We start from the raw sequence: 20,612 nt of genomic DNA, 5'->3' as shown, positions 1-20,612 counted from the left end.
GTCTCTGATGTCTCTCTGATGTCTCTCTGATATCTGTGATGTCTCTCTGATGTCTCTGATGTCTCTCTGATGTCTCTGATGTCTCTCTTTGTCTCAAACATTCATTTTACATCAGAACCCTTGTGAAGTTTCTCTTCACTTCAAACATTTCTGTTTAGAGGAGTTCCTCAAGGTTCCACCTCAGGTCCTCTGAAGTTTCAGATTATACTTAATTACATCTTGTTCATGTGATGGTAGATTATTAATCTATATCTATATTCTCTTCAATGTGAGGACTTTGTGTTTGATGGATTGAATCAATCAATCCATCAAACTTTAGTTCAGACTCGGGGTCCAGATAAGACAAATAGAATAAAATCACTCCACTTAGAACCAAACAGAACCAAACAGAACCAAACAGAACCACACAGAACCAAACAGACTTGGCTTTTTGTTCATTTCACAGAAACTCTCCTTCAATGATATAAATAAAAGTAAAAACAGTTAAACTGTGTCACTTTTACTCATAATGAGTGTTTTAGTCTGTACTCATCACTGTGGGTGTAATGCGAAGACAGACCTGAGGGGGCAGTAAAGAGCCGTCTGGCCGGAGGTTTGACCGTCATTTAAAGAGCAGAAGAAGAAGCTCAACTCTTCCCACGTGAGACCAACATGTCTCCTCCAGGAGGAAAAATAAACAGACCGAAGACTGTAAGAAACGACTTTTAATATCAACAAGAAACGACGTTTAATGTCGATGATGAACGACGTTTAATGTCGATACGAGACGAGAAAGTTCAGAGAGAGGAGAGGGTTCATAACACAAGAACGAGCTGGAACCGGACCGTTAAACAGCTAACGGCTAGCGGCTAGAAGCTAACAGCAGCTAGCATGGACGGCTAACGTAAACGCTGCTACTTCTAGCTAATTTAGCCTAGCTTAGTTTATCATTTATTTTACTGCATTTTTATAAAGTCTGTGTCTTTATAGTATACAGATCAGAACAGTTATAAAAATGTACTCAAGTACACATTCAAGGTACTTGTACATAACTTTGTTCTGCTACTTTCTAGTCTATATATATATGTGTATATACACTTCTCTATTTCTCAGAGGAAATAGTACTTTTATTTATTTAGTTTTTACAAACAGAAACTTTATATATATATATATATATATATATATATATATTAAGTACTCATTATGCATAACGAGTACCTTTACTTTAAGTATATATTGATTGAGTATTTCTACACTGTGGTAAAAGTACTTTTCCTCAAGCATTGTACTTTTTGAGGTACTTGTGTTGTTTTTAAAGCTTCTTAGATGAAATGTAAAAAGATAAATGATATTTATGACTAAAGAAGAGACGTAGTTATTTAACATGTTTACTGACGTGTTTTTTTTTGTTTGTTGGTAAACATTCAAACATTTCTCCTGTTTTATGTTATTATTATAAATTAATATTTTTTGCATTTTTTATCATTTCATTGTTTTGTTGTTGACATATATTTATTCATCATCTATTTATATTCATAGCTGATCTTTGAGACATTTGATTTATTGAAGAACAAACTACATTTATATAGTAATATAATACTAGTGTCTCTGTGGTCAGTCTGCCCTCTGCTGGACTGGCCGCCACATTGCACACGCTGGTTTTAACTCTTTACGCGTTATAAGCTATTAACTATACATATATATAATATACATATATATATGTGTGTGTGTGTGTGTATATGTGTATATATATATATATATATATATATATATATATATATATATATATATATAATTATAATTATATTGAGTCACTATCTGAGTAAAATGTGACTCAAACATGAAGTCTGAGACTCAAGATGATTCGTCCTAAATCCATCTCGTTGTTCAGGTTTTTCTTTTTGTTGTCGTCCTGCAGGAACTCGCTAAGAACGTTTTCAAGCGCCGACGAGTTCTGAGCCGAGAGAAGAGGAAGAGACATCTGATCGTTGGAGCCGTGGTGGACGAAGGTCTGATCACCGTCCACCACCTGAAGAAGAGGAAGTACGTGATCCATAGAACCTCTTCTTCTTCTGATGTTGTTAGACGGAGAATAAACGTGTTTGTGTTTCAGGTCGAGTCAGCGAGCGAACATCACTTTGTCTGGAAAGAAGAAGAGAAAACTTCTGAAACAGCTTCAGCACATGCAGACGGAGAAGGCCGGTATGGAAGGTCAGTGATGCCTAAGAGTGTCATTGAGGATATTATCACTACTAGTACTATTATCAACACTGGTGCTATTATCAACACTAGTGCTATTATCAATACTAGTGCTATTATCAACACTAGTGCTATTATCAACACTAGTGCTATTATCAACACTAGTGCTATTATCAACACTAGTAATATTATCAACACTAGTGCTATTATCAACACTAATACTATTATCAATACTAGTGCTATTATCAACACTAGTGCTATTATCAACACTAGTGCTATTATCAACATTAGTAATATGATCAACACTAGTAATATTATCAACATTAGTGCTATTATCAATACTAGTACTATTATCAACAGTAATACTATCATCAACACTACTGCTATTATCAATACTAGTACTATTATCAACACTAATACTATTATCAATACTAGTACTATTATCAACACTAATGCTATTATCAACACTAGTGCTATTATCAATACTAGTGCTATTATCAATACTAGTACTATTATCAACACTAATACTATTATCAATACTAGTGCAATTATCAACACTAATACTATTATCAACACTAGTGCTATTATCAATACTAGTGCTATTATCAACACTAGTGCTATTATCAACATTAGTAATATTATCAACACTAGTGCTATTATCAATACTAGTGCTATTATCAACACTAGTGCTATTATCAACACTAGTGCTATTATCAACACTAGTGCTATTATCAATACTAGTGATATTATCAACATTAGTAATATTATCAACACTAGTGCTATTATCAACACTAATACTATTATCAATACTAGTGCTATTATCAACACTAGTGCTATTATCAACACTAGTGCTATTATCAACATTAGTAATATGATCAACACTAGTAATATTATCAACATTAGTGCTATTATCAATACTAGTACTATTATCAACAGTAATACTATCATCAACACTAGTGCTATTATCAATACTAGTACTATTATCAACACTAATACTATTATCAACACTAATGCTATTATCAATACTAGTGCTATTATCAACACTAGTGCTATTATCAACATTAGTAATATTATCAACATTAGTAATATTATCAACACTAGTGCTATTATCAACACTAGTACTATTAACACTAGTGCAATTATCAACACTAATACTATTATCAACACTAGTGCTATTATCAATACTAGTGCTATTATCAACACTAGTGCTATTATCAACATTAGTAATATTATCAACATTAGTAATATTATCAACACTAGTGCTATTATCAACACTAGTACTATTAACACTAGTGGTATTATCAACACTAGTGCTATTATCAATACTCTTATCGGTTCTTTTTATTGTTTTGTGAAAGAAAAAGACAAATAATTAAAAAAGAATCAACATTTATTTATTTATTTGTAAACAAATATTCTTTGTTGAACCTCAGAAATGTTTAAATAAATCACTTTTGTTGAATTTATTGATTCAACGTCTTTTTTTAGATATTTATTATAAACTTGCATCATCAATATTTGTTGAAGTTGTTTAAAACTGTTGTTTCTCTTCAGTCGAAGCAGAACCACAGAAGAAGAAGCAGGACTCTTCATCGGATCCAATGAAGAAGAAGCAGCAGCAGCAGAAGAAGAAGAGAGCAGCTGGACCTCCGGAGGACCAAGAGATGGACGACGTGGAAATGATGAGCTGAACTCTGAACCAATGTTCATGTTTCTATGAAGACAAAGATCCAACAGACTGAAGACCAGAACCACCAAGACCACCAGAACCACCAAGACCACAACAACCATAGAGGGTTAGGGTTAGGGTTGGAACCATTCTCACATAAGATACTAAACATGTTTCATTTATCAAGTCAAAGTTCTCAGTGAGTCAAACTAACGAGACGTTAAAATGTTTATTAAATCAAACTTTTAAAACATCTTTTTAGGTCAAACAAATAGTGAAGATAATTTGTATTAATTAATATCAGATATTTGATAATATCTGATATTAATTTAAAGTATGCCTCATAATTTAACTATTTAACACAAACTGTGGTGTTTTGAGTTTTGTTATTATTTACATATTTTGGAGTTTAGTTTTTTTCCTTCCATAGATTCACTGTCACAATAATACGTGATGTCAAAGTTTGTTTACGTCATAAATACTTAAAATCTGTTAAAAAAAAAAAATTGAGAACATTAAACAACTCTTTTTGTTTTATTAAACTGTTCACAACTCATTTTAACTTACTGTTTTCTTCATTCTGATCATGTGACATAATATAGATATTTAGATGTATTCATATGTATATATATATATATATATATATATACATATATGAATATTCAGGTGATATCACACATCCTCATGGGACCACAAAAAATATAAAAATGAATTAAAATTTCATAGTTTTCTCAGTACGTCAAACATTTTACTGAGGTCATTTTAAATTAAAAAGTCATTTTTATTCATATTTTCCCTTGAAAATGTTGCAAACGTAATTTAAACTTAATTATTTTCAGTCAAGATTTCATAATTGTGACTTTTTTGTTTTTAACATTTTATCCATTTTTTGTATTTCATAATTTTGACTGAATGTCTAATTTTTTACGTTAATGATCTTCCATACCATGAACAGTGTTTTTCTTCTTTAATTATGAATGAACCTGAATATTTCTATTTGAAACATAGTTTTTAATGGTAATATTGATCTTTTATGTTTGAATTTAAAAGTCATGATTTTTATTAATACTTTCGCCAAAACTTAATATTTGACTTTTGTCTTTTCATGATTTTTTTTCTAGACGTTAATGATCTTCCATACTTAGTCTTCAGTGCTTTTCTTTCTTCTTTAATTATTAATGAACCTAAATATAAATGGATTTCTTTTTTTAAATGAAAATTTCATAGTTTTCTCCCAGTATGTCAAACGTTAAAAATATTAAAATATTTTTTTATATTTCCTGATGTCAAGGAAATATTCAAAATATTTCACTTTTAATTAAATTAGTACCTCACAATTTTTTTATCTTTCTATACATCTTATATATATATATATATATATATATATATATATATATCACTATCATGATTTTTAACTTAGTATCTCGTGTTTATTATTTTCTAGACGTTAATGATCTTCCGTACTTTGAACAGTGTTCTTCTTCTTCTTTAGTTATTAATTAACCTGAATATAAACCGTGTTACTTACAGAGATTCTTCATTAAAACACCGTGTTTTTAAAGATATTATTGATCTTTAATGTTCATAAACATGTAGTTATTGATCATGTGATCAGTTATTGAATATGTGATCAGTGATGATCCCCCCCCCCCCCTCCTCCAGAGGACAAAGACTAAAATGGGTCAGAAGACTGAAGCTTCCTCTTCTTCTTCTTCCTCCTCTCACCATCCATCACGTGATCTAGTTCATCCTCCCGGAGACGTTTAATAATAATAATTGTCACATCATTTACACATTGAGACATTTAAAGGATCCATTAATCATTCGGGAGGATCTGTGACTCGGGTCGTCTCGGGATAGTGGAGCTTCTGACTCGGACTGAACCGGTTTAACTGGATTCTTCACCGGACTCATCGACGGAAGGACGGATCCGCGATGATGCACGCGACTTAATCTGGGTAAATACAGGTAGAACCGCGGAGTTTAGGCGGGAAAACGACGCGTTATGTTCCGGTTATTTAATTGTTTCTTATTTTGTCACGTTAGCGCCGTTAACACCGGTACAGAGAGACGTGTGAGCGCAGGTGTTACCGGCAATAAACACGGAGAGAGACACAAAGGCGACCGGCTGTCTGTCGTGAAGCTGTTTAGATTTCAGCTGCTTTTCACCGCCATGGTTAATAACGTTATCCTTATCTTTGTCTTTAAGATAGCAGCTCATTGTGTCCGATAGAGGAGCGTGGAGTATGGAAGACCAATAATGCTAAAATACGTAAAAAAATAACAATATCCTGTAATCATTATAGTGACGAATATTAGTTAAATTAAACCTTTAAAACACCAAAGGCACACAATAACACTAAGATTGAGGTTAAATTACCGTTTTTGTCAATGGAGTCTGGTGTTATAGAGCATAAAGATAAAGAGGTGAAAATATTATAAATATTACATTACAGTCATTTAGCAGACGCTTTTATCCAAAGCGACTTACAATAAGTGCATCAACATTGGTAATCAAAAGAACTACTAGTCACCAGAAGTCATAAGTACATTTCCTTTAAACAAACATCTAAGAGCATGAAGCAGAGCATAACTCAGAGCCAAAGTACAGAAACAAGAGAAACAGTTAGTGCTATGAGTAATACGAATACAATAAGTGCAACAAGCTGGTATGAATACAATAATATAAATATACACTTACAGCCGTTACGCTACGGGACGTAAAGATTAAAGTGTTCAAACTGAGATGTGAATTTATGACGTTTTGTTCCAATAAAACGTTTGAAGAGATTTGTGTCGAGGACGAACCACTACAATCCTATTGTGTCCTCTGTTTGATGTGAACTGTTGTTTAAATACATATATATATATTTTACTGAGTTTCCTTTTTAGCTAAATGCTGATTTGAGTAACTTTTAGTTCCTTCTGGTGAACAGGCTTTTATTATGAAAGGTAATAAGGAAGCTGTGGATCTGGTCTGGTGAGGTTAAGGTTGTAAAGAGTAATAGAGGAAGTTTAGAATGAGACAAACCTCCTGTTCTTCACGTGTCACAGCTGCATTCTCTCTAGTGTCCACCAGGGGGCGACTCCTCTGGTTGTATAGAAGTCTAGTCTAAAATGACTCTACTTCTCTCTTGATTTATTCCCTCAGTAAACATTGTAAACATGAGTTTATGGTCTCAACCTCTAGTTTACAGTCTTCTTCAATACAGCATGATGTTCATTTAGTACATTATGCTCCATTTAGAGTCAAACAGACCATAAAGCAGGGGATGCTTTAGGGGCGGGGCTACACAGTAGCAGGTGCAGGTCTGAACAGGGTGCAGGTCTCTGATAGTGGTCCAGGTCTCTGATAGTGGGTCAGATAGCATCCTAACAGGAGATAAGAGACATAATGAGTTTCTGTCCTCACAGGAGACTAAAGTCCAGCTCAGAGGACTCTGGACCTCCAGATGGAGGACGGATCTCAGCGTCTCTTCGGTGAGTTTTTGTTCTGAACAACTTTTATTTCATCTGTTTTTAAATCTCCGTCTTTAAAACCCGACCGACCTCGTTCACTCTCAGAAGTTCTAAAGATAGAAGCTCCTGAAGGAGCCGTGTTCATTTTTAGATTTCTATTTTTACTCCTCAGATTGAACTAATTTAGTTTGTTTGTTCTGAAGACGCTAACGCAGAAGAAAACCGTCTCAGAGACAAACTGACGAGCTTTGAAAGTCTTAAAAAATATTTATGACGTTTTGTGATGTTACGTAATAATAATAATAATTCTTTTAGTTTCACTTTATTTCTGACTTCAGTTAATCAGCATCAGGTGAACATGACTCCTCCAGCGAACGTTCTGCCCTCATCGTGGACTCTCAGGCCTCCCGTCGCCGCAGTGCATCTGCTGCTGCTGCTGCTGATGACATCACTTCCTGTGTCTGGCGTGGAGCCGGAGACGTGTTTCTCCAGACAGCACCAGAGTGCCATCGTGAACGTCAGACAGGCGCTGAACAGGCCGACCACGGCGATGGACGCCCGCGTGGTCCGGTCTGAGAGGGACTGTGTCCTCGCCTGCTGCTCAGAGGACGTGAAACCAGGTGAGACTACCCGAGACCTGAACCCCATCACATCACACAGACCAGCTCTACCTGTGCATCTTCATAGATATATAAATATATATCAATAAACTCCATCGTATAGAACACAACCTTTACATTCTCTCCACTGTTTCTGTGTTTCTGAAGGCGCCAAATGCACCATGGCCGTGTTCAACGGCAACAAACACGCTGGGGAAGATAACTGCTTCCTGTTCCACTGTCAGATGGAGCAGGACTGCCCTTTAATGAAGGCTCAGGACGGCATCAACACCTACGACATCTACAAAGGTGAGTTCACCTGCTCAGGTACTCTGTTCTCTACCTGCTCAGGTACTCTGTTCACTACTTGTTCAGGTACTCTGTTCTCTACCTGCTCAGGTACTCTGTTCACTACCTGCTCAGGTACTCTGTTCACTACCTGCTCAGGTACTCTGTTCTCTACCTGCTCAGGTACTCTGTTCTCTACCTGCTCAGGTACTCTGTTCACTACCTGTTCAGGTACTCTGTAACCTACCTGTTCAGGTACTCTGTACACTACCTGTTCAGGTACTCTGTACACTCTGTTCACTACCTGTTCAGGTACTCTGTACACTACCTGTTCAAGTACTCTGTTCTCTACCTGCTCAGGTACTCTGTTCACTACCTGTTCAGGTACTCTGTAACCTACCTGTTCAGGTACTCTGTTCTCTACCTGTTCAGGTACTCTGTTCACTACCTGTTCAGGTACTCTGTACACTACCTGTTCAGGTACTCTGTTCTTTACCTGGTCAGGTACTCTGTACACTACCTGTTCAGGTACTCTGTACACTACTGTTGGGATTTATCAGGAGTGTGTTTGGTTAACAGCAATTATGAAAAACTAAACTATTGACATCAATAGAATTATTAATGTCAGTAAGATTATTAACAATTATTAATAATAACGGGGCACCACCCTGAGATCAGGGTTAGGGTTAACTATAAACTAAGTCTCATAATTAGTATTCACTCACAATGTCAAGAGTCAAAGTACTATTACATATTCAGAGTAAATAGTGAAGGTTTGACATCAGCTATCATCACAATACACATGCACCAAGTAATCACAGACAGCTGCTCTTTAAAGTATAACTGAGTTTATTAGATTCTATTAATACTGATCAAAACAAGGCAGATCCTCACCACCATGGAAAAATACGGAGATTGTTATTCTATCACACAGAATGGAGCACAACTGTAGTTTCTTCACAGCGCTAACGGAACTCAGCAGTCCGTAAACTCACAAGAACACATTATAACAATACAGTAAACTTAGAACTAAACAAACAAGGTAATAAACACACTTTGACCTAAACTCTGCCCAGACACACAAGCCTCTTACTGTGAGATGACTTCGTAGTGGTCGATGTGGTTCTTCGAGTTTCCGGGTTAAACTCGGAATCCGGAGCTTACAGCTGCGTGGTGATAAACTCTCTGTGTGGTAGAGAGTTTATCCTCAGAAATTAAGGGAATTCTTCTTCCTCATGACCAGCAAAATGTGGACGTTAACGGGGAGAGAACGGGGCATGGAAATTATCCGTTCTCTTCTATTCATCCAATCGAAGTTAAGACTATGACCTCGGGTTTCTTAAAAAGCAACGTTGTTTCTGTGCCTCTTTTCATGCGAATCAAATTACGTGGAATGGCCCAGAGATAGAGGTCCAATGAGACCTCAGACCTGGAGCTTTGGTGTTTTCTTAAACTCAAATCAGGCTTTTGACTGCAGGCCCCTTTGTTCAGAGCACACGGTGAAATCTCAACACTACCTGCTCAGGTAGATTTGTGATGTTGAAGTTCAGCTTCCTGTTTCTTTGCTTCTTTAACATTTCACTGTGTTTCTTCACAGGTTTGATTCATCCGACCACAGTGAGACCCTCAACCATGACGACCACCACGGAACCAACCACCACCTCCTCCACCACACCAGCCACAACTACACCAACAACCACACAACCCACCACCACAACAACCACCACACAAAGTACAACAACAACACCACCAACCACCACAACAACCACAACCACGGCCCCAACCACCACCACAAGAACCACGACACCAACCACCACCACGCAGGCTCCCGCCACCACAACAGCACCTCCACTCATCATCATCATCGCCACAATGCCTCCGGTAACTCCAGCACCCACCTCGACCACATCTACAACCACAACCACAACAACAGCAGCTTCTACAACTACTGCAGCCACCACCACAAAGAAGCCAAACAAAACTAGTAAAAAGCAAAACAAAACAGCCAAGAAAGTAAAGCCTCACCCCGTCGGCACCACCACCTCCACCCGGCCGACACAGAGCTCCACCACATCACTTCCTGTTGTCACGGCCAAGAGGGAAGCTGCACCAAGAACCACTGACAAACCACTGCCTAACACTGAAACTACTACAACTCCCACTACTCCTGCTCCAACCACTACTACTACTACCACTACTACTACTACTCCTGCTCCAACCACTACTACTACTACTACTACTACTACTACTACTACTACTAGTACTACTACTACTACTCCTGCCACCACCACTACTACGGCTCCTCTTCCTGCTACGACCACCACCACTGATTCGTCCACCACGAGGACGACTCCAGCAGCGAGTCCGGTCATCGTCCCCAAAGGCGCCATCCAGTCCGATCGCGCCCTCCAGTCCGATCGCGCCCTCCAGAACTCTGCGTCGTCTGCGACGCGAGGCGCGCTGAAGAGCGGCGTGGTGGCGTTCATGGTGCTCGGGCTCGCCATGCTCACGCTGGCTCTGGCCGTTGGGGGCCGCAAAGCGATGGAGTCCTTCGACAGACGGCACTATACGAGACTGGAGCTCAACGACCTTCACTACGAGGTGTGACGGAGCTCAAGAAGTAAAATTAGTTCTTTTAAGATTGTTAACCACATAAAACAATAACCGAATGTCTACGCGGAGAATACTCGACTCCGATTGGCCGAAGGATGTTTGTTATGTTTCATAACCACACAGTTTATTTACATCGTTACACTCGTAGTATAACGAGGATAATGGAACCTGTGCGGTTATGAGAAATAATGACAAACAGTTAATAAACTTATCTGACGAATGCGTCGTCACAAAGAACATTAATGACTTTATATCAATAAACTGTATTTTTATTGTGATACAGTGACAAATGACAAATCAAGAAACATCACAACGATGAAAACAATTATGTAGAATTTAAATATCACCATAACTTTGTCTTTTATCACGTTTGTCGTCACATCTTTTTTCTCACGTTCACTTTTGAAGACGTTTTGTTTCTCGTTTTAACATCAAACGTTTCTATTAAGATGTTTTATTCTCCTTATTTATTCAGTTTCACGATGAAACAAAAACAAAAGATAAGTTATAATAATAAAAGATATAAAAACTGTCTCTCAGTAAAACTAGAAACGTTTGATGAGCTGACTCCTGATCAGCCGATTGATTTCTCTTTAAACACAAAGAACAAACTGCAATATTTTTATTCCCTGAATCTCAGGAAGCCACTGAGGAGCCTCCTCCTCTTCCTCCTCTTCCTCTTCCTCCTCTTCCTCTACCTCCTCTTCTTCCTCCTCTTCCTCTACCTCCTCTTCTTCCTCCTCCTCTTCCTCTTCTTCCTCCTCCTCTTCATCATGACTTCCTCCTGCATGTCCTCCTCTGAACTCACTGTGCTGGTTTTGTAAATCGTTTCACACGATGATGAAGATCTAAACGATGAAGATTTAAACTATTGATCTTTTGAACGTTGATGCACTTTTGTGTGTTTTTGATAAATATCATCTTCTGAAGCTTCTTTTTCACTATTTTCCTATGATGATGATGATGATGATGATGATGATGATGAAGAGTCGGCTGATGAACACTGACTGCTCTTCTCTTCTGTTGCTCTGATTATTGATTATTATTATTATTATTATTAACGATGGTGACAGTCTGGTCCTGTTTTGTGAAGTGATGCTTTTGCATAAGTTTGGAAATTTGATGTTTTGTTCTTGTAAAGAATAAAAAAATGTGATTTTTGAACTTGTTGTTTTACTGATGATGTCATAAGTATAGATTATTGATTTACAGTATTTATGATTTCTATCTTTCATAAAACATTTTTTCAGCACCGCATCTGGTTCACTAATCCATACACGAAGGAGGTCTTCCATGCAGTGACCCGTGGCAGTCTGAAGTCTAAAAGCTGAATTTATCTGATTCAATGTAAACAGTGTGGTTTGTAGTATGTGGGTGAAACCGGCAACACCATTTCTATTAGATTTACCCAACACAAATATAATATATTGAATAGGAAAAAGGTACTCACTCCCTTAGTGAAACACTTCCTCCAACATGGCTGGAAATATGTTCTGAGAACAGTCATTCAGTGTAATCCTACACAGAGCACTGCCCAAAGAAAGAGGGCAGAGAGGACCTGGATATCCAGACTGGATACCACACATCCCAAAGGCCTCAATGAGAGGTAGGAGCTTCATGGTGTGAGGTATGGACAGATCACAATCCCCTAACTCCCTAAACTGTTGAGTAGATGAGCTGATGGAAGGCAGCTGGATCAGAAACCTCTTTAAAGAGACTTAATAAACCTCGTCTGGATCAACACAGAGACTCTTAAGTCTGTTTAAAACCTGTATTTCTATGTTTAATACCTGTATTTATAAATTATCACCTGTATTTGTATATTTAAAACCTGTGTTTATATGTTTAAAAGCTTTGATTCTGTTTACAAAAACAGAAAAAGGCAGTTTGATCTTCTTTTCTAAATGTAACTGAAGCCTGTGAAGCTGCTGTTGCTCCGTCTGTCCACATGATGGCGATGTTCTTCAACACGTGAAGCTGAAGCAGCTGATGAAGAACACAGAGTTCACACAGGTGACATGAGTCACTTCATTCAGTGTTTAACAGCATCCATCAGCCTCAGCTGCTCTCTGCTCACTGATCATGAGCGAAGGTTCAACACATCACACATAAAATCTGTCACTTTGTGGAGGACACTTCACGGTTCCTTCTTTTCAAACGTGACGGGCTGCTTGTGATGAAATCCTTCTGCACATTTATGTGTGTATCTGTATTCACTAATAATCCAATGAAACTCATTAAAAAATCCTTGATTTACTTCTGGAAACACACCAAACAGCTGAAGCTACATCAAGGCGCCACCAAAGGTCACTTCATCTGTCCTTTCATTTCATTTAAAGTGGAAGAATTTAAAATAATTGAATAGTGGATTGACAGAAAATGAACGTAAAAGAGGGAGCTCATTACAGTAATGGTGTCAGGCAGCCTGCTGGGAAGCAGACTGGTGTAACAGTGGAGGAGGTGGGGGTACTGGGAGTTAACTGGGTGTGTGTAGAGCAGACGGAGCAGTGGGTGTTCTGCAGAAAAGACCTCACTCAGTGATGGAAAACATTCTTCTCAATGAGTCACAGTCATAAACATGTAAAATCATTACAAATACATGAAGTCTGAGCTGACTTCACTCCTCGGTATGTGCAGCTTGCTCCAAAGCAAACAGCAGAAAAATGGGACTCCGACTGGTGATTCTGATGGTTAATTAAATTCTAATATATCTAACATGAAGTCACGTGACCTTGACCATGAAGTGGAGTTCCTTTATAGACTAACATGAAGTCACGAGACCGTGGTGGAGTTCCTTTATAGACTAATGAAGTCACGTGACCGTGGTGGAGTTCCTTTATAGACTAATGAAGTCACGTGACCGTGGTGGAGTTCCTTTATAGACTAATGAAGTCAGGTGACCGTGGTGGAGTTCCTTTATAGACTAATGAAGTCAGGTGACCGTGGTGGAGTTCCTTTATAGACTAATGAAGTCACGTGACCGTGGTGGAGTTCCTTTATAGACTAATGAAGTCAGGTGACCGTGGTGGAGTTCCTTTATAGACTAATGAAGTCACGTGACCGTGGTGGAGTTCCTTTATAGACTAATGAAGTCATGTGACCGTGGTGGAGTTCCTTTATAGACTAATGAAGTCAGGTGACCGTGGTGGAGTTCCTTTATAGACTAATGAAGTCATGTGACCGTGGTGGAGTTCCTTTATAGACTAATGAAGTCATGTGACCGTGGTGGAGTTCCTTTTTAGACTAACGTGAAGTCACGTGACCGTGGTGGAGTTCCTTTATAGACTAATGAAATCATGTGACCGTGGTTGAGTTCCTTTATAGACTAATGAAGTCACGTGACCGTGGTGGAGTTCCTTTATAGACTAATGAAGTCATGTGACCGTGGTGGAGTTCCTTTATAGACTAATGAAGTCATGTGACCGTGGTGGAGTTCCTTTATAGACTAACGAAGTCATGTGACCGTGGTGGAGTTCCTTTATAGACTAATGAAGTCATGTGACCGTGGTGGAGTTCCTTTATAGACTAATGAAGTCATGTGACCGTGGTAGAGTTCTTTTATAGACTAATGAAGTCACGTGACCGTGGTGGAGTTCCTTTATAGACTAACGTGAAGTCATGTGACCATAACCCTGAAATCAGAACAACAATAGTAGGCAGGAAGAAGAGGAGGAAGAAGAAGAGGAAGAAGAAGAGGAGGAGGAAGAGGAGGAAGAAGAGGAGGAAGAAGAAGAGGAAGAAGAAGAGGAAGAAGAAGAGGAGGAGGAAGAAGAGGAGGTGGAAGATGAAGAGGAAGTAGAGGAGGAGGAAGAAGAAGAGGAAGAGGAAGAAGAAGAAGAAGAAGAAGAAGAAGAAGAAGAAGAAGAAGAAGAAGAAGAAGAAGAAGAAGAAGAAGACGAGGAGGAGGAGCTTCTTCCTCACAGCGGAAGGAGACCACGGACCTCCTCCAGGACAATGTGAGACACAGAGAGTTGATTCAGTGGGTTGGGGTTACGTATATATAATATGTAATACAGGATAAACCAGTTATCGAGCCGTGATGGACTTCTTTGGGACATTTTAACGTCTCGTCTCGTAGATCTGAACCCAAACATCGTGTTTGATTCCCGGACAATAAGCGGCCGTAGCAGCGATGGGAGCTCCGCGCTGAGGAGCCGAGAGAAGAGAACGATGAGGGTCGCGCTGCGGAGCTTGTTGTTGTTTAGCTTCTGTTTCCTCATACGGGGTGAGTTTATCCTCAAGTCCTCTTGTTCCTCCGGTACGATGTGTGAGAGTGCTGGTTAACAGCCGGGAGAAGAGGCTTCTAACGGGTGGAGGTGTGTGGAGAGGTCCGAGGATCAGGGCCCTCTAGCTGTTAGCCTCATGCTATCAGTGCTGCGCCGCCTGTTAGGCTGTTGGAGGAGCCGAAATAAACCAGTTAGCTTCAGTCTTTATATGTTTTATACGTATAAACTCTCACCAAGCCCGGTCCTCACACTTTACGTCTTATTATAGTTAGCATTCTAACAGTCTTATCTTAACACCGTTATCATGATAACCGCTGTGGTAGTAACTTAGATTAGCATTGCTAGCAGCAGTTAGCACAACAAATGCTACGTGAGCGAGTCGTCTAGCTCGCTGTAACGTTATATATCTAAATGTGTGATGTAAAGCTAACAGTGGAGCTAATCGATAATATGATTTTATTATTGATTAAATCATATTTAACAACATGTATATGTGTTAAAACTGGAGCAGCTCATGTTTTCATGTTGTTATGCTAACAAGCTAACAAGCTAGCTGAGGTCATTTCTGCTATTATTATTATACTGTTATTATTATTAATAATAACAGTATGACAATAATACTATTAGTAATGTTATTGTTGTTACTAGTTTTATTATTGTTAATGTTATTATTAATAATAATGTTATTATTTACATTATTATTATTATTTATAAATTAACTAATTCATCAGACTTCATTTTAAAGAGATGTATATAATAATTCAACAATATTTAAAGAATATTTAATTTATGAATCAATGTTTCTAGATTTGTTCCTGTTTTATTTACTTATATTCTCCTTTGTTTAGTATTTACACTTTTATTTTTATTTAATAATTTATTCTTTGTTCCAATCTCAAAATAAAACTGTATCTTTAATATCATCTGTTTTATTTAATATTCTACATTAATTTATTAATTTAATGAGCCACAGTATTCTGAATTGTTTTAATGTTTTTTGACTCTTTAAAAACACAGTCAAGTTAAAAGCTACTTTATAAAAAGATGTATTTGTATATTAAAAACGTATGAATAAAATAATAAACCAGAGAAATAACTGTACATTCACGTCAGTCATTTGTTATTAACTAAAAGTAAAATGGAGACGATTCTGTTGGTTATAAGTTATTTAACGCTTACTTTCATCATCAATCAATCTGCTGATTATTGTCTGACTTATTTAAATAGTTGTTGTTGAAAACATGAAAAAAGTCTGTTTTGTTTTGCCCAAAACTCTTTATATTCAGTTTTCTGTGATATGAAACCAAAGAACGATTGATCGATTATCTCAATAACAGCTGATCAGTTTGATTGTTTACTGATCTGTGATCACATTCAAATGTGTTATTAACATCTACCTCAATAGAACCAACAACATTCTGTTTACTTACATTATTGATCAATGTGATGATTTATTTCAGGTTATTTGTCATTAAATGTCTTATTTAGTTCGTCCAACATTTAAATATTTCCCCTTTATTCTGATAGAAAACAGTAAATTCTCTCAATGGAAATTAATATTTTCCACAGTTCAAACAGTGTATTTCTGTGTATTTTCCACAGTTCAAACAGTGTATTTTTGTGTATTTTCCACAGTTGAAGCGGTGTATTTTTGTGTATTTTCCACCATTCAAGTGTATTTATGTTAACCTCTTCCAGGCGTGCCCCTGCTGCTCTATGCGAACCGACGGGACCTTCGGCTGGTGGACGCGGCCCACGAGAAGGCCAACTCCACGGTGGTGGTGGGGGGGCTGGAGGACGCCGCCGCCGTGGACTACGTCTACTCTCGGGGTCTCATCTACTGGAGCGACGTCAGCGAGGAGGCCATCAAACGCACCGTCTTCAACCAATCACAGGCCAGCGTTGTCCAGATCGTGGTCCCCGGTCTGGCCTCCCCAGACGGACTGGCCTGTGATTGGTTAGGAAGTAAACTCTACTGGACGGACTCGGAGACCAATCGGATCGAGGTGGCCGAACTGGACGGGTCCTTGAGGAAGGTTTTGTTCTGGCAGGAACTGGACCAGCCGAGGGCCATCGCTCTGGATCCAGAACGAGGGTGAGTCTGAGGGACCGGGTTTGAGTCCTGGATGAGGGGGAAAAGTTGGTCCTGGTCTAGTCTAGTCTCTCTGTAGTGGTCCGGATGAAGACCAGTTGGAGTGGGAGGAGTCAGTGAATCGATATATAACTCACCTGTAGTCTGTTTATATAACTCACCTCCTCACCTGTAGTCTGTATATATAACTCACCTCCTCACCTGTAGTCTGTATATATAACTCACCTCCTCACTTGTAGTGTGTATATATAACTCACCTCCTCACCTGTAGTCTGTATATATAACTCACCTCCTCACCTGTAGTCTGTATATATAACTCACCTCCTCACCTGTAGTCTGTATATATAACTCACCTCCTCACTTGTAGTGTGTATATATAACTCACCTCCTCACCTGTAGTCTGTATATATAACTCACCTCCTCACCTGTAGTCTGTATATATAACTCACCTCCTCACTTGTAGTCTGTATATATAACTCACCTCCTCACCTGTAGTCTGTATATATAACTCACCTCCTCACCTGTAGTCTGTATATATAACTCACCTCCTCACCTGTAGTCTGTATATATAACTCACCTCCTCACTTGTAGTGTGTATATATAACTCACCTGTAGTCTGTATATATAACTCACCTCCTCGCTTGTAGTCTGTATATATAACTCACCTCCTCACTTGTAGTGTGTATATATAACTCACCTCCTCACTTGTAGTCTGTATATATAACTCACCTCCTCACCTGTAGTCTGTATATATAACTCACCTGTAGTCTCTGCGGTCCCTCTGGGTCTCACAGGAGGATGTAGATCCATGAGGACTCAGATTGAAGAGGTCTGTAATGTATTCATGAGTTTTATTTAAATGTATCTCTTGGGTTCTATTGTCTCTTTGATCTTGTTCAGTATGGAAGACCAGAGAGACCAGATCTTAATGTGTTGATGATAATAAAACCATCTGAATACTGATCATTAGGGCCCGAGCACCGACGTAGTCGGAGCGGAGGACCTATTGTTATTCTAATGTTTTTTTTTATTATTATTATTATTATTATTATTATTATTATTATCGTACCAGTTTCATCGCAAAAAGGAGGTGCTTGGGATACTGGGAATCTTTTGAAATTTGGCACAAAATTCAATCGTGGTGAAAATTCCAGTATTATTGGGGTGTCCAATATGTGCATGACATTTTGGCTCGATAGCGCCCCCTACAGAGTAGCCCCAACTTTGGGTTTGACCTAGCTGTATGAAATTTGGTAGGTATGTGGAACGTGATGGGACGTACAAAAAAGTCAAAAGGAGGTATATCCTAAACCAAACAGGAAGTCGGCCATTTTGAATTTTATGACGTTTTTGGACCGTTTCAAGGCGCCGTACTTTAACGAACTCCTCCTAGAGATTAAACCCGATTGCCTTCAGATTTGGTCAGTATGCTCTTGAGACTTTGGCAGTGAAACGATACTCAAAGATCAAAAAGTGATCGAACTATGTGTCCGTGGCGTGGCGGCAAAAAAACACCATTCGCCATGAAACAGGAAGTTGTTGTAACTCGGCTGTACATTGCCTAATCTGCTCCAAATTTCTCAGATGTCATAACATCCTGACCCTGAACACATGTATATGACAATTTTGAATCATACTAATAGCGCCTCCTAGTGGCAACAGGAAGTCATAGGTTGTGTACTTTGACACCCTACTGCTCACAGATTAATCGGATCCCTCTCAAATTTCGTCACAAAAGCCTTAAGACCTTGATAATGCTTCATTGTGAAAATTGTAGGAAGTTGTCAAAGCGTGGCGATGTGGCGGCTCTGCGAATTTCGATCCTTCGCCACGAACGAATAAACTGATGTAACTCGACTCCGCATCATCAGATCTTTACCAGATTTCACATGTTTGATTAAACTCCAGGCCTGAAGACATCTGCAAGCCAATTTTGAATCATAGTCATAGCGCCACCTACTGGCAACAGTAAGTTAAAGTCTTTATACTTTGGCTTGTTTCTCTTAGTTGGAAAATCAGATCAACATCAAATTTGTTCCACACAAATGTAAGAAGTTCATAATGCCAGTTCTCTAAGCTTTTGATGTTTCGTCGAACGCCGTTGCCGTGGTAACGCAGTCTTCGCCGTGAAAAACGATGGTCATTTGGAGAGGTTAAAAAAGCTTGAAACACAAGCAAACTTGACACACAGATCACAAGGCCAAAATGTAGTTCTATAATATGATTTTATTCAATCAGAGTGTTAAATCGGCTCAATAGCGCCCCCTACAAAATTTCGACGAAGCAGCCCTCGCAGTACGTTTCACATAGATTAACAAAATTTGGTAGGCACACGTATCACATGTGGACTTAAATAAAAGTCTCTTGGGGCCATGCCCTAAACCCAACCGGAAGTCAGCCATTTTGAATTTAGTCTGAATTTCTAGTGTCGTTTTTTCAATTTCCAGGCGCTCTACTTTAACGAACTCCTCCCAGGGAACTAATCAGATCAACTTAGAATTTGGTCAGAACAATCTAAAGACCTTTGTGATTAAAAATTACTCAAAGCTTGTTGTTTCGTGAAATGCCGTTGCCGTGGCGACGCATTCCTCGCCATGAAAAACAAAGGTGTTTTTGAGGGGCTAAAAATACTCAAAACAAAATCAAACTTGTCACACACATTTAAAATCTTGAATGTAGTTATCTGATGTGATTTTAATGCTTCAGAGTGGCAACTCGGCTCGATAGCGCCCCCTACAATATTTTGACGATGCAGCCCTCGCAGTACGTTTCACCTAGATGTATGAAATTAAGTAAGCAGGTGTATCACATGTAGACTTAAAAAAAAAGTCTTAGGGGTCCATGCTCTAAACCCAACCGGAAGTCAGCCAATTTGAATTTTGTATGAATTTCTTGTGGTTTTATTTCCTTTTCCAGGTGCTGCACTATGAACTCCTCCTAGGGAAATAATCCGATCAGCTTAGAATTTGGTCAGAACAACCTAAAGACCTTAACGATTAAAAGTTACTAAAAGCTTGATGTTTCATCGGATAACATGGACTTGGTGTCGCGGCAATGTTACATGATTCGCCATCATCCATCAAGCTTTTGTAACTCAACCTTACTTTGTCAAAACTGCCCCAAACTTGACATGCTTGATTGCTGTCGTGATTTTAGGTCTTCTGCATGCCAATATTAACTCATAGTCATAGCGCCACCTACTGGCAACCACGGACGTAAACAGAATTCTATAATAACAGCGGCCCAAACAGGGTTTGTGGGCACACCATGAGAAAAAGACTTCTCTGATCTAAATATGTGCAAACTAAGATGCTTGGAGAACAAAAGTTAATCAACAGTGTTTTTCAAACCATCAAAACATTTGAGGCTTAAGACCTGGCAACATGATCTTGCTACGCTGCTGGTTGAGGCAGGAAATATAGTTTAACTCGTGCACGCAGTTTATGATTGTCACAGAAATGCATAGCCGCGTCAACCAGAGTCCTGCC

General features: G+C 38.6%; 3 protein-coding genes across 3 annotated transcripts in view; all 3 read left to right on the top strand.

The window, feature by feature from the left end:
* The first annotated feature begins 602 nt into the window (after positions 1-602).
* On the top strand, positions 603-4,403 carry LOC137889966 (uncharacterized protein C11orf98 homolog). Its single transcript, XM_068734029.1, has 4 exons — positions 603-690; positions 1,898-2,022; positions 2,093-2,190; positions 3,733-4,403. The coding sequence occupies exons 1-4, from the start codon at positions 652-654 to the stop codon at positions 3,867-3,869; spliced, it is 399 nt and encodes a 132-aa protein (XP_068590130.1). The 5' UTR covers positions 603-651; the 3' UTR covers positions 3,870-4,403.
* A 1,163-nt stretch (positions 4,404-5,566) lies between these two features.
* Positions 5,567-11,970, top strand: mansc1 (MANSC domain containing 1). The gene is made up of 5 exons (XM_068734073.1): positions 5,567-5,805; positions 7,262-7,327; positions 7,645-7,926; positions 8,074-8,214; positions 9,791-11,970. The coding sequence occupies exons 2-5, from the start codon at positions 7,300-7,302 to the stop codon at positions 10,798-10,800; spliced, it is 1,461 nt and encodes a 486-aa protein (XP_068590174.1). The 5' UTR covers positions 5,567-5,805; positions 7,262-7,299; the 3' UTR covers positions 10,801-11,970.
* A 2,489-nt stretch (positions 11,971-14,459) lies between these two features.
* lrp6 (low density lipoprotein receptor-related protein 6) overlaps positions 14,460-20,612 on the top strand; it is a 30,750-nt gene continuing 24,597 nt past the window's right edge. Inside the window, exons 1-2 of the mRNA XM_068733966.1 lie at positions 14,460-15,031; positions 16,731-17,127. Coding sequence (XP_068590067.1) covers positions 14,977-15,031; positions 16,731-17,127 — 452 coding nt within the window. The 5' untranslated portion in view covers positions 14,460-14,976. The remainder of the gene's footprint in view (positions 15,032-16,730; positions 17,128-20,612) is intronic.

This window comes from Cebidichthys violaceus, unplaced genomic scaffold (assembly GCF_023349555.1).
Source record: "Cebidichthys violaceus isolate CVI_PGR_0920_01 unplaced genomic scaffold, fCebVio1.0.p SCAF_60, whole genome shotgun sequence".
NCBI lineage: Eukaryota > Metazoa > Chordata > Actinopteri > Perciformes > Stichaeidae > Cebidichthys > Cebidichthys violaceus.
This window is presented reverse-complemented; position numbering and strand designations above follow the sequence as displayed.

Excerpts from the sequence above, each read along its gene's own strand:
- LOC137889966 (XM_068734029.1), top strand. The coding sequence starts at position 652 with ATGTCTCCTCCAGGAGGAAAAATAAACAGACCGAAGACT. Across the intron at positions 691-1,897 it reads AAATAAACAGACCGAAGACT|GAACTCGCTAAGAACGTTTT; the intron begins GTAAGAAACGAC and ends GTCGTCCTGCAG. Across the intron at positions 2,023-2,092 it reads CACCACCTGAAGAAGAGGAA|GTCGAGTCAGCGAGCGAACA; the intron begins GTACGTGATCCA and ends TTTGTGTTTCAG.
- mansc1 (XM_068734073.1), top strand. The coding sequence starts at position 7,300 with ATGGAGGACGGATCTCAGCGTCTCTTCG. Across the intron at positions 7,328-7,644 it reads CGGATCTCAGCGTCTCTTCG|TTAATCAGCATCAGGTGAAC; the intron begins GTGAGTTTTTGT and ends TTCTGACTTCAG. Across the intron at positions 7,927-8,073 it reads CTCAGAGGACGTGAAACCAG|GCGCCAAATGCACCATGGCC; the intron begins GTGAGACTACCC and ends GTGTTTCTGAAG.